Source organism: Equus asinus, chromosome 23, assembly GCF_041296235.1.
Source record: "Equus asinus isolate D_3611 breed Donkey chromosome 23, EquAss-T2T_v2, whole genome shotgun sequence".
In the NCBI taxonomy this organism is placed as follows: Eukaryota; Metazoa; Chordata; class Mammalia; order Perissodactyla; family Equidae; genus Equus; species Equus asinus.
The window spans coordinates 15,872,439-15,893,700 of record NC_091812.1 but is presented as its reverse complement, the minus strand read 5'-3'; the positions used below and the strand labels follow the sequence as shown (position 1 = coordinate 15,893,700).

The window sequence follows — 21,262 nt, the reverse complement described above, 5'->3', positions numbered from 1 at the left end:
AGTCCACAAGGAAATCAGCCAATGAAGATAGAAGTTTAAGAAACCCAAATGGCTTAGCAGGTGGATTTACTGGTGGATTTAGCAGAAAAAAGACACGAGAAGATTTGAGTATCTTTTCCCTTCCTCACGAGTCCTCTCTCATCTAAGTCGAGCGCTGGCTAGGGTTCCATAGCAGAGACCGTCCGTGTCTTATAGAAAGGCACTCTCACACATTAAAACGCACCTAAAATGCTCATTGCCTCCTTCAGCAATAACATCAAGAGACCTTGAAAAATCAAAGTTTATTATTTATAGGACCTGGAAATTACACAGCACGCCTGAGGCCACACAGCAAGGTCACAGGTAGAGAGAGAAAGTGCAAGGGCCTGGAGTTCTGCTTTTATCGGGGTTGAAGGTGGGGGGCCCAGGTTTCACAGGCTCATTCTTTATCGGTAAATTTCAAACATAAGAACAGGAATTTAAAGCACAGGAAGAGAAAAAACAAGTGGCCCAAATGGTCAGTTATTGAAATCAACCAGGATCTCTAAAACAAAGGTGCCTCAGTGCAGGGAGGCGGCTGGCTCTTTATCCAGTCCTGTGGCTGCCAATGTGTTTATTCGAGATGGCCGTAGAAGCGGATGCCGTTTTTGAAGAGGAGGCCTCAGCAATCAAAGCTTAAGTCAGGCACTCGCATTGCAAAAGGAAAAAAAGTCAGCAACTCTCAGGGTTTACACCAGAGCCGAGGCGCCCAATTCTTCCGGTCAAACACTAGAGGTTGCTCTGAAGTTACTCTGCAGAAGTCATTAACATTTACAGTCAGTTGACTTTAAGTAAAGAAGATTTCTCTTGATAATGTGAGTGGGCATGTAGGGGAGAAAAAATCCTCCTCTACTCTCTTAGGATCTCTGGCCTGGCCTGAGAATTAAACTATTGATAAAAGACAGATTAACAGGAAAACAGCATACTGGTTTTATTGATTTTGTTATACGTACATGAAGGCCTTCACAAGAGAAGGAAGACCAAAAGAAGTGACCAGAGCTGAAAGCTTTTATACCTTTTCAACAAAGAAACAATAAATTTGTGAAGAAATGACAGACAACAATGAAACCAGAGTGTAAAGAACATGTTAATTATCATCAGGTTAGAAGGAAGCAAAAGGCCTTAGGGTGTCAGCTAACATAGTTCGTTCTTTCTGCATTGGTCAATTTTAAAGTTAAAAATGGCTTTGGATAAAACTGTGGAAGGTATTTACTTCCGTTTCATAAAAGTCTGGAGCGGGTTTGTAAGTCCCAACTTATGCAGATTGCTGCATAGCTTTCCACAGATCAACCAGCCCCACTGCTGGACAGTTAAATCGCTCTCACCTTTTCGCTATTACAAACAACACTTAATTTTAGGAAGGCTAATAAAGGCTTCTGTGTACACCAACATGTAGGACTATTGGGTCAGTCTTGTTGTTTTTTGTCACTCTGATCTGTGAGCAGTGACATGCCATTTCACTTTCATCTCCCTGATCATCAGGGGGGCTAACCATCTTTTCACATGTTTATGACTATTTGAATTTTCTCTTCTGCAAATTGCAGCTTTATATTCTTGGTTTATTTCTCCATGGATAGTTTATCTTTTTCCTCTTAATATGTATGATTCTTGATATGCGTTTTTTTGTTATATGTTACAAATATTTTCTCCTCATCTATCATCTTTTAACTTTTTGGTGCGTTTTTATTTTGATATAATCACTCCTATCTTTCCTTTAAATTTTTGCTTTGTGTCTTTTGGTCCCGTTTAAGGTCATAAATATATTTGCCTTTATCTTTTTGTAATGTTTTTTTAAAGATTGGTACCTGAGCTAACATCTGTTGCCAATCTTCTTTTTTTCTTCTTCTTCTTCTCCCCAAAGCCCCCCAGTACATAGTTGTATATTCTAGTTGCAGGTCCTTCTAGTTCTGCTAGGTGGGACGCCGCCTCAGCATGGCCTGATGAGCAGCGCTAGGCGTGCGCCCAGGATCCGAACCGGCAAAACCCTGGGCCGCTGAGGCGGAGTGAGCAAACTTAACCAGTTGGCCATGGGGCCAGCCCCTTTTTGTAACTTTTATAGTTATACTTTTTTATGTTTAATTCTGGATCCATCTGCAATATGCTTTGGGGACCTAGTTTTATTTTCTTTCCCCAAGTGACTAGCTAGTTATTCAGGCGCCAGTCATTCTTTCCCCATAGATTTGAAGCAGTATGCTTTCTTCTCATTTTTAAAAGCATCTATTCAAATGATCATGTGGCTTTTCTCCTTCTGACGTGATAAGGGGTCTGCCTTCCAGTTGCTGAAACCCATCTGCCCGAAGGACAACAGAAACCCAGTGGATGATCTCCCGTCTTCTCCAAGCGGGTCCAGACCTGCACAGTGTACTTCTGGGGAATGCTCGAAAATGGAAAGAACAATTGGATTCTCCCTAAGACACACACAAGCATCTAAACTGGGAAGGCGATCAGGAGGGAATGAGAAACCGAGTGGAGAGGGGTTCTCAGATCGCTGAATCCAGAGAGCCCAACCAATGGTCTTTCCGGACCCTGCTTAGGGAAGCATTAGTCACCAAGGCACCATTGCACTGACGCCCCCCAACCTCTGATATGTAGCCTCTGAGAAAGGAATGAGAGTCCCATGCTATCCCCTAGTTCCCAGTTCTTGGATTTGATATGAGGGAACCAGGGTCTCAGCTTGAATAAGAACACATAAGAATGGTGAATGGATCTTTCCCTGGGCGTCCACCACATTCATCAAAGCAACATGTACCATGACTGAAGGTGCTATCGCTCAGCTTTGTTGCCAACAAATCCTTCTCCTGGCTGTGTAGTCTTTAGACTATGTGCTGTAAACTCACCAAATCAAGGTATTTATAAGAGATTTTGAAGTAAACGTTTCAGTTTGACTCTTTGAGATGTAAGTTTCAGAAGAAGTGTCTAATAAAGTATTAACAGCCCATTGGCTAGAATCAGAATTTATCCTAGAAAAAGAAAATCTTTGTTCCTTTTTGGGAGAACGAAAATTTTTCAATTATGCATTATAATTGTGCGGCTTCTGTCACTGCTGCCAAGCCATGGTGGACTGAGGAACAATGTGATTACCGAATTACACCCAGGTTGACATCTGCCTAAAGCTCCACTGGGAAAGGAGAGCCTTGCTTCCTCCCAAGGCTTCTCCAGCTCCGCCTCCACACTGCTGCCTTTTTGCTTGATCTAATGCCTCACTTTAATGGACTTTTTTTTTTTTTTTTTTTGAGGAAGATTAGCCGTGAACTAACTGCCGCCAATCCTCCTCTTTTTGCTGAGGAAGGCTGGCCCTGAGCTCACATCCGTGCCCATATTCCTCTACATTTTTATATGTGGGACGCCTACCACAGCATGGCTTGCCAAGCAGTGCCATGTCCGCACCTGGGATCCAAACCGGCGAACCCTGGGCCACTGAAGCAGAACGTGCCCACTTAACTGCTGCACCCCTGGGCCAGCCCCTAATGGACTTTCTAATGCTGAACCATTCTTGAATTTCTGGGTTAAGCCTGACTCTGTCCTGATGTATCTTTGTTTTAAATACTTCGGTATTGATTTGTCAATATTGCATTAAGGATTTTTGGCCTCCAGGCTCATATTCATATGTAGCAATTCTTGTTAAAACAGTGAGATTTCTGATGCATATGCCACTCCCTTCCCCATCTTGACATAATTTGGACAAATGAAGAGTTATTTAACTAGTGCCTTCTGGTTAGGGCCTAGGATAGATTAAACATTTCCCCCAAAAATGAAAATGCAAAGTTAAGGAGTTGAGAAAAGTAGATATTAATTTTTAAATATTAATTCCATTTAGTATATAGCTTTGTCAATAGGGGACCACATTTTTCCATTGAAAGTTATGGTCATCCAAGTTATTGCTCCTAAAAAAGACTCAATCCAAAATTTTAGAGTTTAATAACCATGAGATTTCTACCTCAAAACATCCAAAATGAGACAAAAACTCTTCTAAGAAATCGTCAGCCATTTAAATGTATATAAATATATATTCAAATAAATATATAGGTTAAATGTATGTATCTATTTCATGAGAAAGGAAATTTATCACTACAGGATAAGACACTAGGTTCAAATTTTAAGCCAATCAAGTCAAATTCTTAACTGATCTCTGTACTTTTTGCCCACATGGAGATAGCTGCCAATGACTTGGGTTGGCAGACAGAATTACAACCCTATTTGCCGACGTTCATGACAGAAGACAAATCAAAGCTGTTCTTTTCACACACAGGTTTTATTTTTAGCCCTTACGCTGACACAGCATCGCCTCTGGGTCCTAGCCCTGCCCTGAGCAGTTTGCTGCTCTTCTGTTTGTGACTCGGTGGCTTTGCCTTTTGTCGCTCAGCCCACTGCTTCCGCTCATCACTCATTTAGGGTCCTTAATACAAGGCACAAGACAGAGAGAAGAGGGTTTGCGGGATCAAACTCACTACCTGCCTGCCTGGTTTTTCTGTACACAGGTGAGATACTCCTGCACGTCATCCGGGGACCCCAGAATAAGAGGCACTCGTTGGTGGATGGCCTCGGGCTTCACATCCAGCACGGGCTGGGTGCCTGTGGTGGCCAGGCCTCCCGCCTGCTCGATGATGTAGGCCACAGGATTGCACTCGTACAGGAGCCGGAGCTGTGGGAAAACGGAGCAGGTGGTCAAGTTTTGCCAAGTTGCCAAAAATCCCGAGCCATGCCCCTAAAGCTTGACAAGGAATTCCAACTGCTGAACTTCTGTCTGTCTCGCTAGCCTGAGCAGTCTCGTGCAGCTCAGCAGAGTGGGCTGCTTGAGATCTGGACCCTCCAGAAGGCCGGATGCGTCAGCTGATGCTCATCACATATGCGTTTGGGGGCACTGCTGGTGGGCAACCACCTGTCTTGTGTGACCCTGGTGCTTATGAGAGACCTGCCTCCTCATTTGGGAGGATGAAATCTATGTACTCAGCTCTTGTTGGTTCAGCAGTGGGGTGACCTGATTCTGCAGGCCTGGTCAGGAGCCTCCATCTGTGAGGCCTTATGGCTAGAAAGGAGTCAAGCCTATGGGAGCGAGGGTCACCTCGAGAGTGGTGGTCTCTTGAGGTGGTCTCTTACGTGGGCTAGGTGGTCTTTCAGGATAACCAGTGTCTAGGATTGTGGGGAGGAACTCCACATCTCAAGTGTTGACTTGGCTAAATAGTTTGCTGGTGGTTAAGTGGCCTTTTCTTTTGGCCCCTTAGACTAAGTTATCTCCAGTTGCTTGCACTCCCACAGCATCCTGCGCTTCCCCTTTCACGACAGTCAGGACACTGAGGTTTGCTTAACATCTTCCTTCCTCCTTAGACGCTGTCCCTTGAGAGCAGGGAGGCTGTCCCTTGAGGGCAGGGAGGGTGTTGTCTGCATTGGTCATTGTGACTTCTCCATTCCCAGTCCTGCCTGACACAAAGAAAGTGTCCCAACAAGGCTACCGCATACCATGCATGAGGGCTGCCAGTAGAGGACAGAAATGGGAGGTAAGATCAGCCTGCAGCCTGCTCAGCAAGCTGTGCACATGGACCCAGGGCTGAGCCTGCTCTGAGGAAGGAATGCCTTTTCTAAAAGGCCCTATGAGAACCAGCATGTGTCCGCCCTGTCTCCAGAGAGTACATGGTGAGTGGAATTGATTTGGGCTGGAGTGATGTGCTTTTTGGGTATATTTCTGTGATTATGTTGTGGCTCCCCAGTGCAACCCCCACCAGACACACACTCACACATCACATTAGATTCAGGGGGACGGTCTAGCTGCATGCTCTGATCAATATCATACCATCTTCTTCCTTCCCCCTAGGTGCAAAAGCAGGAATTTTTTTTAAAAAGGTCCCTTTTCTGTAAGCAGTTTACAGCGTGGTTGACCCAGCTCTGTGCAGCCTTTCTTTCTCATTCTTTTCTTCAAATCCATTTCGAAGGTATGTTTAAACCACTTTGAGAGACAGTCATATCTTCTGCTGATTTTTAAATCAGATTCAAAGATTTAAAAGATTTTTAAATCAAGGAGAGGAATAAACTATCTCTGGTCTAGGTGGAGGGCCAGGCATGCAGGAAGTAGGGGCATTTACTGCCACTTGGTAAAACAGTGTATGAGGCCTTCACCCCGGACCTCCAGCTCTTAGAGTGATGGGCAGCCTGGCAGGGCGCAGAGAAGCCCCACTGCATGTGGGCACACTTGGGTCAGCTCGTTTTGTCCCTGATTGTCCACAGGAGGGACACTGGAGGCCATGCTGTCCTGAACAGGCTGGCCAGGGGAACTCTGACCTGCATCTTGTAGAGCTTGGCTCTTTTCTTTCCTTTCCCTTGCCTTGGGGGCTGGAGGGCAGGGCATTTGGGGTGTCAGACTATAAAGTCTCAGATTGTAACCAATTAGCCTGTGTTTGTATCATAACGATTCAGGGAGGAAAAAAAAAAGCACAGTATCCTCACATAGAGCTTGCCTTGGAGCCAAAGTGTGCGCTGACTTTACGATGCCATTGTGGTGGTAAACTCACCTTAAAACACAAAGCCAAGGGCTCTGGGGTGCCTTGGCCTGCGGGCCATTTGATCTATTTTCTTCTGCAATTAAGATCTAAACGGCTATAGAGACAAGCACACACAGGAGGAGAGGCGTACACACCTGCCCACACCCACACCCGGATGTGGTCAGAGACCATGAGAGCTAAAGCACGGAGATCAGGAACCAATGGTGTTTTCAATATGGGTGGTGGTTATAGTGTTGGGAATATAGATCTATATATGGAATTATACATGCTTATGGACATGTATATGAAATTATATGTGGATATTTTGTGAGTCATTCTAAATCACTTTAATAATTAGTAATAACTAGTCTTACTGTTCTCCCTGTTGGAACTGAGTACATGGCAAGCGTGGTTCTATTTAAGAATTTCCGTATCTTCTACTTGATCTCATTTAATACTCCTTAGCACTTTTCTTTCCTCCAGCACCTCTCCTGCAGACGTTTCGGTGACTGTCAGTTCAAGAGGTTAACACACAGGAGCTTAACACCCCCACGAAGAGACAGGCCTGATACCAGTCCGCATATCTTCTCCCTGGTCTCACGTGCTGTTAGATTTCTTAGCGTGCCTTTGAATCTGGCGTCCCAGCCCTTCACCTCGCCCACCCCGACAGACTTGTATCCCTGTGGCTAGTAGCGGGAGTGTCAGGGATGCAGCAGGTCTGTGCTTTGATTTGCCTACTTACCCGGGATTTCTGAGACTGGCTAAAAATCAGACAGGCTTCCGTGAGAGGGCCTGTTCAAGACAGATGCACTGGGATCACACGGGTCCCACCTGACAGCACAAGTGCTTCTGGTTTCGTGTCACAAAGTTGCAGTGAGATCTTCCAGGAGCCACCTTTCCAGAAACACTGACTGAGTTCTGAGCAGAAGCTCTCATTCTGGAACTTGGAACTCTCAAGGGGATTCTTGGGTGGATTTCAGAGCACATGGGAACCTCTGAAAACGTGTGTGATGTGTATGGTTATGCACATTTTCTCCTGCGAAGTGGGTCCATAAGTTTCATTAGATTCTCAAAGGGGTCTATGATCCAGAATCAGTTGGTGTTGAAGCTAAAAGCCAGACACAACGTGTGGGAAGTGGGAGATGGACACAGGTGGCTCACGGGGGATCCTGGCTTCTGGGAGTGAAGTCCAGGGAAAATCGCCGATGACAACTCATTCTTCTTCTCCAAACCTTCTACCACACTCTCTAATTTCACCAGTGGGAAATATACCTCATTTCCCTTCCCCCTGCACACTCACAGACAGACGTGCCAAGGCCAGGGCGGTAGCCAAAAAGCAGGCATGAAGAGAAAGGGAACCCAGACTGACTCACTGACCGGATACAGCCGTGGACAAAGGAGAATTACCTTGCCCTTAGGACTTTTCTGGTTCGCTGGGTACAGGAAGATGCCTCCATAGACCAGCGTGCGGTGCACATCGGCCACCATGGAGCCCACGTACCTGGCCGCATAGGGAGCACTGCCATCCTAGAAGGCAGAGACGGGAGAGATGAGAAGCAGGCAGTTAAGCAACCAGCCGGCACCAGCTCCAGGTCACACATCCGGTCTGTGCGGCCTCTGCATTCCGGGTCCTTGATCCTCCACCCACAGCTTAGGAAGTGAACAATTATGTAATTGAGTATTTCATCCATTAAGGACCCCAAACCTTGGACAGCGATTGAACTCATTAAATGTAGGACCATCTAAAGTAAGAGTCAATATCCTGTAGCAATCTTAAGAGAGCAGCTAACAAGAAAACAACAACAGAAGAAGGAAATACATGCAAACAACTATTGCTTGGCAGCTCCTTGAAGCTCCTGGGCTCACCTTGCTTCTTGAGCTCTTTTTAGCTTTCTGAGAACCAGACCACCTTAAATAATGACAACTTTTGCATTTCCTGCAAGGAGTGTTTATCCACTGACAACATTTTAAACCACTTTAGAATCATTCAAAGAAATAGAACAACTGAGTTGGAAACCTCAATTTCATTAGTGATGTAATTAAAAAAAATTTGTTCAGAGAGAAATAAGTCAAAGTAAGGCATGATTTTCTTCAAAGTAAGGCATATCAGGTAAGGCACGGCTATCTGATTAAACCGTTCCTTTGGGCAGGTTTGTTTTGTCCCCATTCAGTGACCCATCTGAGATTTCTTTGTCTAACCTAAGAATTCTCTGACAGTGGAAAGGAAGACAGAAATTCCTCAGGGCAGGCATCCAGTCTTTTGCGTGGCACCAGTCACAATAAAATGCATTTATTTCATAAGCATTTATGTTCCAGGCCCCTCCATTGGTTTGTGATGTCCTTAGGGAAAGACTGCCTTACGGAGCTTAGCATTCTCTGGCCCAGCCTGGTGTGAGGCATAAGGGACGTGCTGGGAAAATCCTTACTGCACTGCATTTACATGAGATTTCTGGAAAGCACTTCTCAGGTTGTTACCTTTAAAATGACAAGGGAGATTGTGCATGCCTCCTATATTTTATTCACATAAGGATATTGTATATAAAACACCTGCAGGGGCCGGCCCGGTGGCGCAGCAGTTAAGTGCGCACGTTCCGTTTGGGCGGCCCGAGGTTCGCCAGTTCGGATCCCGGGTGCAGACATGGCACCACTTGGCACGCCATGCTGTGGTAGGCATCCCACATATATAATAGAGGAAGATGGGCAAGGATGTTAGCTCAGGGCCAGTCTTCCTCAGCAAAAAGAGGAGGATTGGCAGGAGTTAGCTCAGGGCTAATCGTCCTCAAAAAAGAAAAACAAAAAAAACCACCTGCAGATGCCAGTTAAGAAACTTCTCAATAGGTAAGAAAATGGAGGTCCGAATCAGACCAATGGCCATAGGAATGAAGAAAATGGGCATACCTGAGAGATGTTTAGGAAGCAGAGTTGGTAACACCTAGAGAACAATTGGACATGGGTGTGAGAAAGAGGTAGTCCTCTCGGCTCACTCCCAGAGCCTTGCTGGGGAAGATGGTAGAGGCAGTACACGTCAGGGAGGAGCAGGCTTGCGGGGAGCGCGTTTAGCAGGGGGTAGGGGATAGGAATGTCAGAGTGGACACGTGGAGTTCTAGGTGTCTCAGGAGCAAATGAATTTGAAGCCTATGAGAAATCTAGAGAACAGGAGTGACCAGAAGGGACGGGATGAGGTCACCCTGCAGGGATGAAGCCGGGTACCTGTGAGTTACTGCAGATATCCAATAAGAACACGATTGCCTTCCAACCTTGATCCCAACACAGACACAGGTGAACCTTGTCAATGTGCTGTTTTCTTGTTTAACTTGAGGAGTGACTTGGGTCATAAGCATTTGTGAGCTTGTCTTGCAGAAGAAAGAGAATGCCTTCCATGAGGTTGTGACCAACAGATGGCCAGCGCCCAGCAGCCATTGACACCCAGAAGTCAGATTGCCCAGGGGCTTATCACGAGGGACCTTTGTTCCTCTGAAGCTCCTCCTGCCCAGCCCCTTAGCTCTTATAAAACTCCCTGCTTTCTTCTCTTAAGGTGGATTTGAGCAAACTCATGCTCCCATCTTCTTGTTTTGGCCAATTTGAATAAAGCTTTCTCTATCTCCAAGCACTGATGTCTCAGTGTTTGGCTTATGGGGCATCGGGCACAGGAACGTGAGATTAAGAAGTTCAGTATCAGGGACACCAAGTGTGAGCCAAAGGCTTGCTTGGAAGAGTCCTGTAGTGTACCAAATTCATAGGGGTGGGAGGCAGTGAAAAAGGCTAAGAAGATGGTTAGGAAGGTGAGTGGAAAACCAGGCACAAGGCCAAGGAAGACAGAGTTTCATGAAGGAAATGGTAGAGTGCTAAATGCCACCGAGAGGTCATGTAACACAAGGTGGAAACATGACCACTGGATTTGGCAACATTTCCAAAGATATAGGTGACCTTTGCCAGGACAGTTTCAGAGGATTATAAAGGGCAGACATTGAGCAAAGAGAGTCAAAGAGGGAATGAAAAGAGAATGAAAACTTTAAAAAAAATGGAAACATCCCTCCCACTTCTTGGTATATATCCACACCAATTGGAAATAGGATCTCAAAGAGATAGCTGTACACCCATATCCATTGCAGCACTATTCACAGGAGCCAAGACATGGAAGCAACCTAAGTGCCCATCAACAGATGATTGGATAAAGAAGATGTGGTACATATATACAATGGAATACTACTCAGCTGCAAAACAGAACAAAATCATTCCATTTACAATAACATGGATGGACCTTGAGGGAATTATGTTAAGTGAAATAAGCCAGTTAGAGAAGGATAATCTCTGTATGACTCCACTCATATGAGGAATTTAAAAATGTGGACAAAGAGAACAGATTAGCGGCTACCAGGGGAAAGGTGGGGGGGGGGGGTGGGCACAAAGGGTGAAGTGGTGCACCTACGACACGAATGACAAACATTAATGTACAACTGAAATTTCACAGGATTGTAACCTATCATTAACTCAATTAAAAAAAGTACATTTTGTGACAAAATACAGTGTGCACTAAAAAACATACATGATTGAAATAAAACAAGGGTTTTGCAAAAATAATTCTTCCAGTTAGCAATTTTTACTCTATTCTATTTATCCCATTCTGTTCAGTTCTGCTCTATTTCATCTACAAATATCTGCTGACCACAACTCCCTACGCTGCCTTCATCACCCACTAATGGATTCCACAACATCCAGGCTCTGGATCCCAGTGGCCTAGACTTAATCCCGGCTCTATTAGTTATTAATAGGGCCACCTTAGCCATGTGACTTGACTGTTTTGGGCCTCAGTTTCCTCATTTGTAAAATGAAGATTATGGTATTAATCTTATCTTGTAGTTGTGTTAGAGAATTGAATGAGTTAGTACATGAAAGCACTTGGAACAGTGCCTGACACAATATACACCAACTTTCACTATCATGACCAATAGAAGCATGCCATTAGGAACAAAAGAAGCTGCTATTGTTAGGGAACAGAGATGGCAAAAGAGGGCCACTCTTTCCACAATGGCAGGGAGAAGAGAGCGCCTGCACCACTTCCCATCTCCTGGGGGTGCGGTGTGTGGGAGCATGGCAGCCAGAACGCAAAGATCCTGCAGGGAAGTAACAGCGTCAGGAAGAATCAGGAGTGGGAGGGGCACCCTGCTGCTCACACTGGAGTGGGGCTTCCAGAAGGCAAAGCGGTGGGTGAAAGGTTAGCTGTGGGAAGACATGCCAGAGCGAGAGAAGACGGCACCGAGGGAGTCAGTACTGCATCAATGCTTGAAATTTGGTTCAGACGCCTTTGAGGCAAGTAAAGCAGGCTCAGGGAAGCTGCCTTTCCTTCGCCCTTATAAACACGTGCAAGCTATGAAAACTGGGCATCGACAGAGATCAGCACATGTTGGCACTGGAAGGGCTGTTGGGCAATCTTGGCTGTCCTCTACTTTCAAAGTCCCAGAAATTCTAGGGCCATGCTAAGGCCCTTAAGCATTCGTGGGAGAGCTGAGACAGGACCTCCAGGCTCCTAAACTGAATTTGCCTTTCCATAACGTCACGCTGCCTCCAGCCTAGTAAGTGGAAGAGCTCCACTCGAGAAACAAAGGATTCTTCTCCTTCCTCTTGATACCGACCCTGGTATCAGTTTCCCCACATTAAACCCAGCATATATGGGGTTAAAACCAAAACACTCATTCCCTGCTTACTCTCTGGCTTCCTGTCTCCAGAATCCGCTATCCTCCATGGAGACAGACACAGCCAAGGACAAGCACCTGGACCATCTCCTCCCCACAAAGATATACGGGCTGGTGGGAAAGCTGCTGACCTGCAAGGTCATGAGCTCCCTCCTCTTTGCAAGTGTCTCAAGGCCAAAGACAGGCTGGTGGGAAAGCTCCAACCAGCAAGGCCATATGCTCCCCCTCCCCTACCTAAAGCCCCAAATAAAAACCCTTCCTTTTAGCTTTTCAGGGAGTTTGGGATTTCAGCGTTAGCTGCCCTCTCTCCTTGCTCAGCACTGTGCAAAAATAAAGTTCCTACTTTCTTCCATCACCCCCGGTGTCAGAGATTGGCTTGCTGCGCAACGGGTGGGCGAACTCACTTCAGATTCGGTAACACTCTGGCAGTAAAATGCTTTTGTCCCAGAGTTTACATCTGAGGATGGTTACCCACCCTAACTACCCAAGCCCATAAGGAAGCCCCCCTCTTACGAGCCCCAACAGCCTTCTCCTTAGAACTCTCCTCTGACCGGTTCCCACGCGGCCTAAAGACGGACATGCATGCTGCGCATCAGCTCCATGTTTACGGATGGGATTTTCTCTCCTCAGCTCTTGTGAGAACAAGGGCATTGGCTTTGTGCTTCATTCATTCACTCATTCAACAAATATTCACAGAGGTCCCCCCAGACACCAGGTAGTGTTCTAGATGCTGGAAACAAGGTGCTTGCACTTACGGAGTTTACATTCGAGTAGGAGGGAAAAATTTTACCAACAAATAATCAAATGACAGCACTATAGGTGGAGAAGAGAGTCTGGAGGAGACGAAAGCAGGGTAAACATCAATTAATACTCAGGGGACGCTGGCTACTCAACCAATACTCAACTGGTAATCCTTGATTGATTTGAGGGTCAATTCTGAAGTTCACGCAGGACATCAGCATGTTGTGCACCAAAACATGCTTGACGATCTTGCCATATGACAAGCTGGTGACTTTTTCCCTGAGGTCCAGTGTCATACTGATGCCTGCCATGGCCACACAATGGCCTCCACGGGGCTAGGGGAGTGGCTCTTGGAAGCGGAATTTGTGTCTTATCAGTGTTGGATGCTAAGGGGCCAAGCGTTGCCTTCTGCATCCCCACAGCTGCAAGGCTGGGAGGGAGCCTCACTGAGCAGGCCCCATCCAACCCATGTCAGGCAGCCCCTGGAGTCCGAAAAGGAAGGACTAGCAACAACTTTCTGGGCACAGCTTTCCACAGCCCCCACTCCCACCCCCACCATCATGTGGATGAATTATAAGATGCAACAAAAAGTCTAGAGAAAGTGTGAAAAACATACCCAAAACCACACTTTAAAAGAGTATTCCTCAAATAAAGAACTCCTCAAATTCTCTCATGAAACTTCTGACAAATAAAAATGACAAGTAATAGGATATATTGGAATATATGAGGAAGCCATTTGGTGTAAACCTAATTCAGCCTGACCTTGTCTTTCCAAAAGGGCCTGACCAAGGCCATTGAGCATGCATCGTATATCGGCTTTGGAGATTCCCTATGGCAAGAACAAAGGTCCTTGAGATAAAGGTGCAACTTCCCTCCCCCTCCCAACATTGGTGTCTCCTTAAGGATTAAGCATCTTTCCTTAGGCTAGAAACTGCTGCGCTCACCTGTGACCACCCAGCTCGAGACAATAGACTTGCCTCCTGCCACGCCCACCAAGATAGCCGACCCACTACCTGCTGTGTCCATCAAGCGTTGTGCAGACAGGGCAATCTTGTGACTGTTGTGGGAAGGACATTTCAATCATATGTGAAACACCCTCTTTGAGGGTATATAACTGCCCTGTGTACCCCGACTTCTTTGGAGTGCTCTGTTCCTTTGTGGAAAGACTCTCCTGGGTTATAATCCTAAGATTTAAGCTCAGAATAAACTCACCCAAATTTTCATTTATAGATTGGTTATGGATTATTTTCGTCGACAGTTCTTGGCGTAGTCAGCAGGATTTCAGAGAAACCCATCGGAGGCCACCTGGAATCTACACTGAACCGGCATTCGGTACCAATAAGGGCCCATTGAGCCCCCCGGATCACTGCATTCTTCGGGTGACCTTGATGAGTTCTCCTGAAACCTGGACCTCCTTATTTTAAGTTGACGGTCCAAGAGTTTATATGAGCTGGGTAAGGTCTTAAGACTAGAGGTTTTGAGGGGTACCGGTACATTTCCTAGGTGGAGAAAAACCTAGAGAGAATTCCTAAGCCGTGGGAGCTTAGAGGAGCTTGGAGTGAGCTGGGTTGGCTGTCCTTTTAATTTGGCTTTAAATTGGAAAGAATTGTGTTTATAGGGTCTGAACAAACTGCTTGATAGAGAAATGAGAGACTGAACGTGTTCAGCTCCGAAGAAAAGGGACACTTGCTCCTCCCGGCCTTTACCAAAAGGCGCCCTTAGGTGACTAAGGACCTAAGCGGGAGTGTCAGAGGATCAATCCTCGCGACGGGGAGCAGTCCCATAGGGAACTCCACTCTCATTCATGTAATTAATTACAGGCTCGTCCTGGGACGCGCACATAAGGGCTGGTCACCCACGCTTCCGAGACCCACAGTGGTTTTAGACCGCCGGAGGAAAAACCGAGGCACATAAGAGAGTGTTTACGACCTTTCTATAGGGAGTAACACTCACAAGCAGCACACTCTGACCCACTACACTGTCCTTAGAAGTTGTTCAGACTTTATTTTAAAAAAAAAAAAACAGACAAGCAAAAAGAAAATGGGAAAACCGTGCTTTTAAAGCCGGCCAGCTCCCGGATGGACAACCTCCCAATGGAACTCCAGCTGGTTTCCTGTATGGAAACAATGCTTGCAAGTATCTAACAAAATGGGAAGGACTAAGTAAGAATGACTTAAGAGGCCAAAGTGGGGAACGTTCGATATCTCAAAGCTACTGTATTTGCGCGCTCAAGTAGAAAGAGCCGGCTCTAAAACTAAAGCAAAAGACTGGGAAGCTTATTATGATTGGCATTTAGAGGCTTCAAAACGTAATAATGATAAAGTGAATTTTTTACAGGAGACTAACTGTAAATTGGCAGAGACTGTATCTGAATTAAAAAAAGGATAAGAAGTCAGAAACCGTCCCAGCCCACTTATCCCTTCCATCTCCTCTGCAGCTGCCTTTGGAATCTCAGAGCTCATCTCCTTCTTCTTTTCTAAAGAGCTCTATTCCATTGACTTAAAGTAAGCGCTTACAAAAGGTTTTTCTGAATAGAACTAACCCAAATGTCTTCCTCTCTCTTAGAGTTACAATGGCCATTTTCGTCTCCTTTTGAGCTTTGCAGCCAGGAAACAAAGAAATCTTTAAAGAGTCAAAGGATCCACCCCTGGGAGCCCCAACTTTGGGTTTCTGGGCCTGATCACCCCAGCAACCCTAAGTGGGGTGCCCTCTCTTGACAGTTGACTCATTGAGTATTTTATTCACCTGCTGAGTCAGTTATAAGGGTAGGAGACCTGTGATTTATTCTGTGAACTGTCCTGCTGGGGTTGTGTGCCCAGCATAGAAACTGTTGTGTGACTCTTATCTTGATAACCCTCTGGAAGAGGCCATGAGGGCGAGGTCTGATCTCTTCTTTTCTTTGTCTGTTTTGCTCATCATCTCTTCTGCTGTCACCAAGTCGAGGTTAGGTTCAGGCTGGACCTGACCAGAACCTGGACCTTCTGTAAAATCAAAAACTTGGGTTTCTCTGTGCCTTTGTGATGCTGTTGGACAGGTAGATCAACCTGGAATGTAATTTGAGTTACAACCCAGTTTCTGGGAAATCAAGAGCAACTGTCCTTAGAAAATCCTTGCAAGACTGGAAATACTGCTCTAGAGGCAGTTCAGATTCCACCCAGTGCCTTTATCTCAAAAAGGATTATCATCTCCCCTCTCCAGGAACTACTACCTAGCCCATCACTAATTCCTAAGATTGAAGAAAAAAAAAGGTGGGGGGGGGGGGAGGAAAAAACAGCTTCCAAATTCTTTTTGGTAGCAATCTTGAGTTCTGCTAAGTTAAGTGATAAAAATCTGAGTATCTGGGTAATTTTTGGATTGGATAGAACAAACGCTGCTAAACATCTAAGTTTATCTGCTTTTGGTTTTTATTGCAGAGATGCTAAAAGTCTTTGGGTCTTTGACTGTAAAGTGATGTGTTCCTAGAAACTATGAAGTGTTTAGAATGCTGATATAAAAGACAATTCATAATTGCTTACGTTTTTAGTGTTTACTAGGGTCTGTTAATGGTTAAAAGTTCTAATTAACATATATAATTAAAGCTATTGGAAATTAATAAGGAAAACAGCTCTGCATTCAAGGAAAGTTAAAATGTAAGTTTTCAGTAAAGAAGGTATGAAGAATGGAAATATTTTTGTTTGGTTGGTTAAGAAAGATAAATTTGTCCTAATGTACTAGAAGGGAAGAAAGAAAGCATGGGACAAATTCTGAAGGCAAAAAGAAAGTTATAGAAGGTTTGTGAAAGAAATTCTGAAAAGAGTTTTGTACCTGGTCAAGTTGGTTAAGATTGAAATGAATCTAATTAAGTAAATGGGTTTTAATATGAAAAAAAGTAAACTGGTACAAAAATTAGAATTTGGCTCTCTCTCTTGAAAGGATAATTTTCTTAAACTCTTAGTCTGCTCTTGATAACGAGATTATAAAGGGTTTTTCCTTCTAAGTTTACAAAAGATCTATGTTTTGTTGTATCGATTTTCCTAGGTGCAAAAAAACAGAGGTCTCTCTATTAAGGCTTTTTTTTGCTGTTGATACCTAAGCTTTGTTTCACAGTGAGCATTGTTTAAATAAGTGTTTTTAAAACCTTTTGATATTTTTGACAAGCTTCTCTCTCAAAAAAAAAAAAAATTATTCAAGTCCTAAATAAAGGTTTTCCTTGGACCTGAATGAAGGAAGAGAATTTCTCTGAGGATTTTCAGAGGGCCCCTGAGACTTCATAGAGAAAATTTGCTCTCTCTTCCTATAAGGTGGAAGATTCTAAACTAATTAGGCTTATTTGGTCTGTTAAATTACATTGGAAGCATTGTCAGATAAGTGATGATAATCTTTCTTAGTTGGTATTACGTGGGTAAATGTTATTGATATAAGTGTTTTGAAAACTATATAACATTCCTAAAATTCTGATCTGTCCTGGTTATCAGTCATAATTCTAATTATTAGTTTAAGGTGTTGTATATCACAGGAATAATAAGTTTCTCTGTCAATTGCCATTTTTAAGTCTTTTGTTGTTTACAGTCAGTTGTTTTACTCTGATGCTCTTTGCTTTTGCAAATATGTCTCGTCTTCAGAGGGATTCATGGAAAGGACTCTGACACTCTGGAACACAGTTTTCTGATAAACTTTCAGATCATAGGACTGAATTCTGGGTAAGAAATTACGGAAATCTAATGGAGAAACTGATGACCTCATAAAACTGCTAACGGAAGATTAAGATCAAGAACCGGTTATGCAGGACTGAATGAACGGAGGATGATTATAATTTTTTTTTACGACTTTTGTTTGAAATATTGTTTTTGATGTGTTGTTTTGTTTTCTCAGATTTAAGGAAATCTTTTCTCTTATGCTAACTATGACTTACAGCAATTAGTGAAATTATACCTTTATGAGCAAAACTGAAACATTTATCTTTTTCTCCCTACCTGATCCCTCCAGAATTTGGAAACTCTTTGTGAGTGAGTATGGTTATTTCGTGGCAATATAGTTATTTGCATAAGTTCAATAAGAATCTGTTCTCCTTATAACAGGACATTTGTTATCTTACCAAAACTTTGACTGGAATGTCATGTTTGAGAGAAAGATACAGACTCAGATATGACAATACTGCCTTTGAGGAATAAGGTTGACTTTCTGGAAATAAAGCCGCTTGGAAATATGGGCCTGGTACCTTGCTTTACAGAGAGAGATTCCAGCAATCTTACCTGGTAAGTAAGGAGGCTTGCTTATCTGGCAGGTGCAATGAACCTCGAAATATTCTGGGGAATCTCGAGAAAGGAGAGAAATTCACCCAAATCTAAGGTATTGCAGGCAAGACCTGATGGCACAAATCCTTGGCTTGGCTTTTCTGGCCTCGAGAAGTCTTTAAAGTTCAATCTGAGATTCCTCATAAAAAATTCCAGCAAAAGCAGGTTTAAGAGCCTATATGATCAATTGCTATTCTTGCTGCACTTACGTAAATAATTGGGCCAAGTTTCTTGAAACTAAACTTATTTTGGCAAACCAAAATTAGTCTTAACTTGACTATCTTTGGTAAAAATGAGGGTGATTTTAGAGAGAAGAATTGTTTCAGTGAAAAATTATAATACGCATTTGTGGATATTAGATCCTAGTTCTGTTAATTGTCTTTGAGGCTTTTTCTACCTGTGAACTGAACTGCATCCTGAATTCTTCTACTGAAATATCTGGTTACAAACCTCCAAACTACTGTTTTCAATTTTTCCCTCATTTTCATCTGGAATCATTGAGAATTGAACACGCTCTTTTTCCTGAAGCCTTGCAAACTGAAGCTGAACGACTTGATAGAAACTTAAGAGAGATTCCTGTCTGTTGCTGTGTAAGCTGTAAGCCACTCAGAAAGATACCTGAATGCCCAATGACATCATCAGAGACGTTTCAAGCTGCAAAAAGATGCTTTGACTCTGACATCTAGAAGTCTTCTTGACTGCCTGCTCCCTGGACGCAGGAACTAATTTATAATTTGCTCCAATCATTAACCTTGTTACCTTGCTTCCAACATCACAAGGGAGAGAAGACCACGACTGCACTCTATTCTTTAATTTGGTTTACAAATGAGTCTTACTTAAATGGTAAGTGAAGATGTTACACTGTCTAGCCTCAAGAATGCCTGCTACTTTCTGTTAACTCTGCTAACCCAGTAAAAGATTTCCTTCTACAGGCTCAAGAAATTGCCACAGAACAAGAGAAACAGATATGGCAGTCAAAAGGGGGAATTTTTGACACCCCCTCGCAGATGTGGTTCGGGCCCAATAAGAAACCCACTCCATGGGTCACAAGGCCACTTTCCCCTTCCTAAGGGACCCTTTGAGGTATGGCAATTGGACTTTGTCCAAATGCCACCATCTCAAGGATATAAATACATCTTGGTAATGATTTGCATGTTTTCACATTGGATTGAGGCCTTTCCTTGCAGAAGAGCAACGGCTTTAACAGTAGGTAAATTACTATTAGAGAGAATAATTCCTGTTAGGAGAATTCCTACTCAGTTACATAGTGACTGGGGAACTCAAACCTGTTTGTAATGTTTGGCCAATATTGCAGCATTTCCACTGCACTAACCATCCTCGATCCTCAGGACTGGTAAAACTAATGGCACAACTAGAACTTAATTGGCAAGCTTTCAGAAGCATTTACTCTCTCACAGCCAAAAGCTCTTGTGCTAGTGCTCCTTAATCTTAGATCTATACTTTTTGTAAACATCGGCTGTCTCCTTTTGAAATAATAATAAAACAGCCTATGCAATTAGATGAAGAAATATATGAACCAGCTTTGCTTAAGGGATATATTCCATTGCTGTCACGGTCTTATTGAGGTACTTAAAGTAAAATGAAAGATTGGTAGCGGATTCTTTCACAGAGCTCCCAGAACTTAAGGATCTTGGACTGTAACCTGAAGAATTTATTTATTGAAAGAGACATCAAATAAGACTGTTCGCAGCCCTGTTGAAAAGGACCAAACCAGGAGGAGAAGAAGACGACATTTGTTGTAGACAGCTGTCCCAAGACTCTGGACCGGGCCTGTATTCCCAAGCTTCTATCTCCTCATTTAAATATTTGTTATGCTTAAGCTGTATACCTATTTTATAATTTGTTTGAAATGCTATCGTACTTAAAGTGATTAATTTGGAACAGACTGGTCTTGAAGGCCAGGAATTTATCGAGTGACTCCTAATGGAACTCAGTGGTTATGTGGAACAAATCTTTGGCCTTGGCTACTGCCTGGATGGCTAAAACACTTCACCCTGAGTTTTCTTTAAAAGCAGGGAAGGAGTCGGGCTGAGTTAAAACCTGTTGCCAACCTCCCTCTCTTTAAGGCTTGTTCAGTGTTCCACTGGTATGGCTATATTTGCAGCTATATTTGCTCCTTCTTTGGAGCTAAAAGATGGCATTATTACATATGGAATCTCTGACTAAATTTACTCAAGAAGCCCTTAATGATAGTCAAGCAGGAATGGCCTTATTAAATACTGAAATGTCTTTAATGAGAAGGGCTGCCCTTCAAAACAGAATGGCTTTAGATATTCTTACTGCATCCCAAGGTGGTACATATGCAATCATTCAGACTGGATGCTGTGCTTTTATACATGATGAATCTTCCAATGTGTCATCTCTGCTAAAGCACATGAAGAAGCAAGTGGATGCCTTACGCGATCCGACACCCAGTCTTGAATTGTTTGGTTAGCTCCCTTCCGGCATCAGTTCCCTTTTCCGATCCAGATTGGAATTCCTATTTCTACTACTTCTTGGAATTCTTGTACTAGTCATAATAGTCAAACTAATTGTTGTTTTTTTTACTCAGTGTTGTAAGAGTAGCATACAAACTAGGGTAATGATTGTTCGACAGCTTGAGATGGTTTATCTGTCTTATAACCCTGGACAAATGTCCTTTTCTGATAGGGACTATGACTAAGAATTCATTTCAGACTAATCCTTTTAAAAATGCTGAGTTATTATTGTTACTGTACTTGTTCTATAATCATATACAATGTAAATGTGAAGTGTCATAGAAAAGCACATATACAATGTTTGCACAACAATCTAAAATTAATTGGAAATTACATGACATATGAAGTGCTTCCTCTGTTAATATATATATAACTCTATGATTGTCCACTATTTCCCCCAACGTGGATGACTAGGCAAATAAATGAAATAAAAGCCTAGCACCGAGGGACAGGATGGACCCAGGTCAGGCAGCAACCACCCTGGCGCCAAGGGACAATATTTTGGTCATCAATGCTTTCTATCGAAAGATTAGAGATCAAAAGGGGGAAGTGACAAATAAAAATGG

General features: G+C 43.6%; 1 protein-coding gene across 1 annotated transcript in view; it reads right to left on the bottom strand.

The window, feature by feature from the left end:
- Window positions 1-4,251: 4,251 nt before the first annotated feature.
- FBP2 (fructose-bisphosphatase 2) overlaps window positions 4,252-21,262 on the bottom strand; it is a 54,863-nt gene continuing 37,852 nt past the window's right edge. The window contains exons 6-7 of the mRNA XM_044756824.2: window positions 7,899-8,018; window positions 4,252-4,660 (exon numbers count right to left, since the gene is read on the bottom strand). Coding sequence (XP_044612759.1) covers window positions 4,466-4,660; window positions 7,899-8,018 — 315 coding nt within the window. The 3' untranslated portion in view covers window positions 4,252-4,465. The remainder of the gene's footprint in view (window positions 4,661-7,898; window positions 8,019-21,262) is intronic.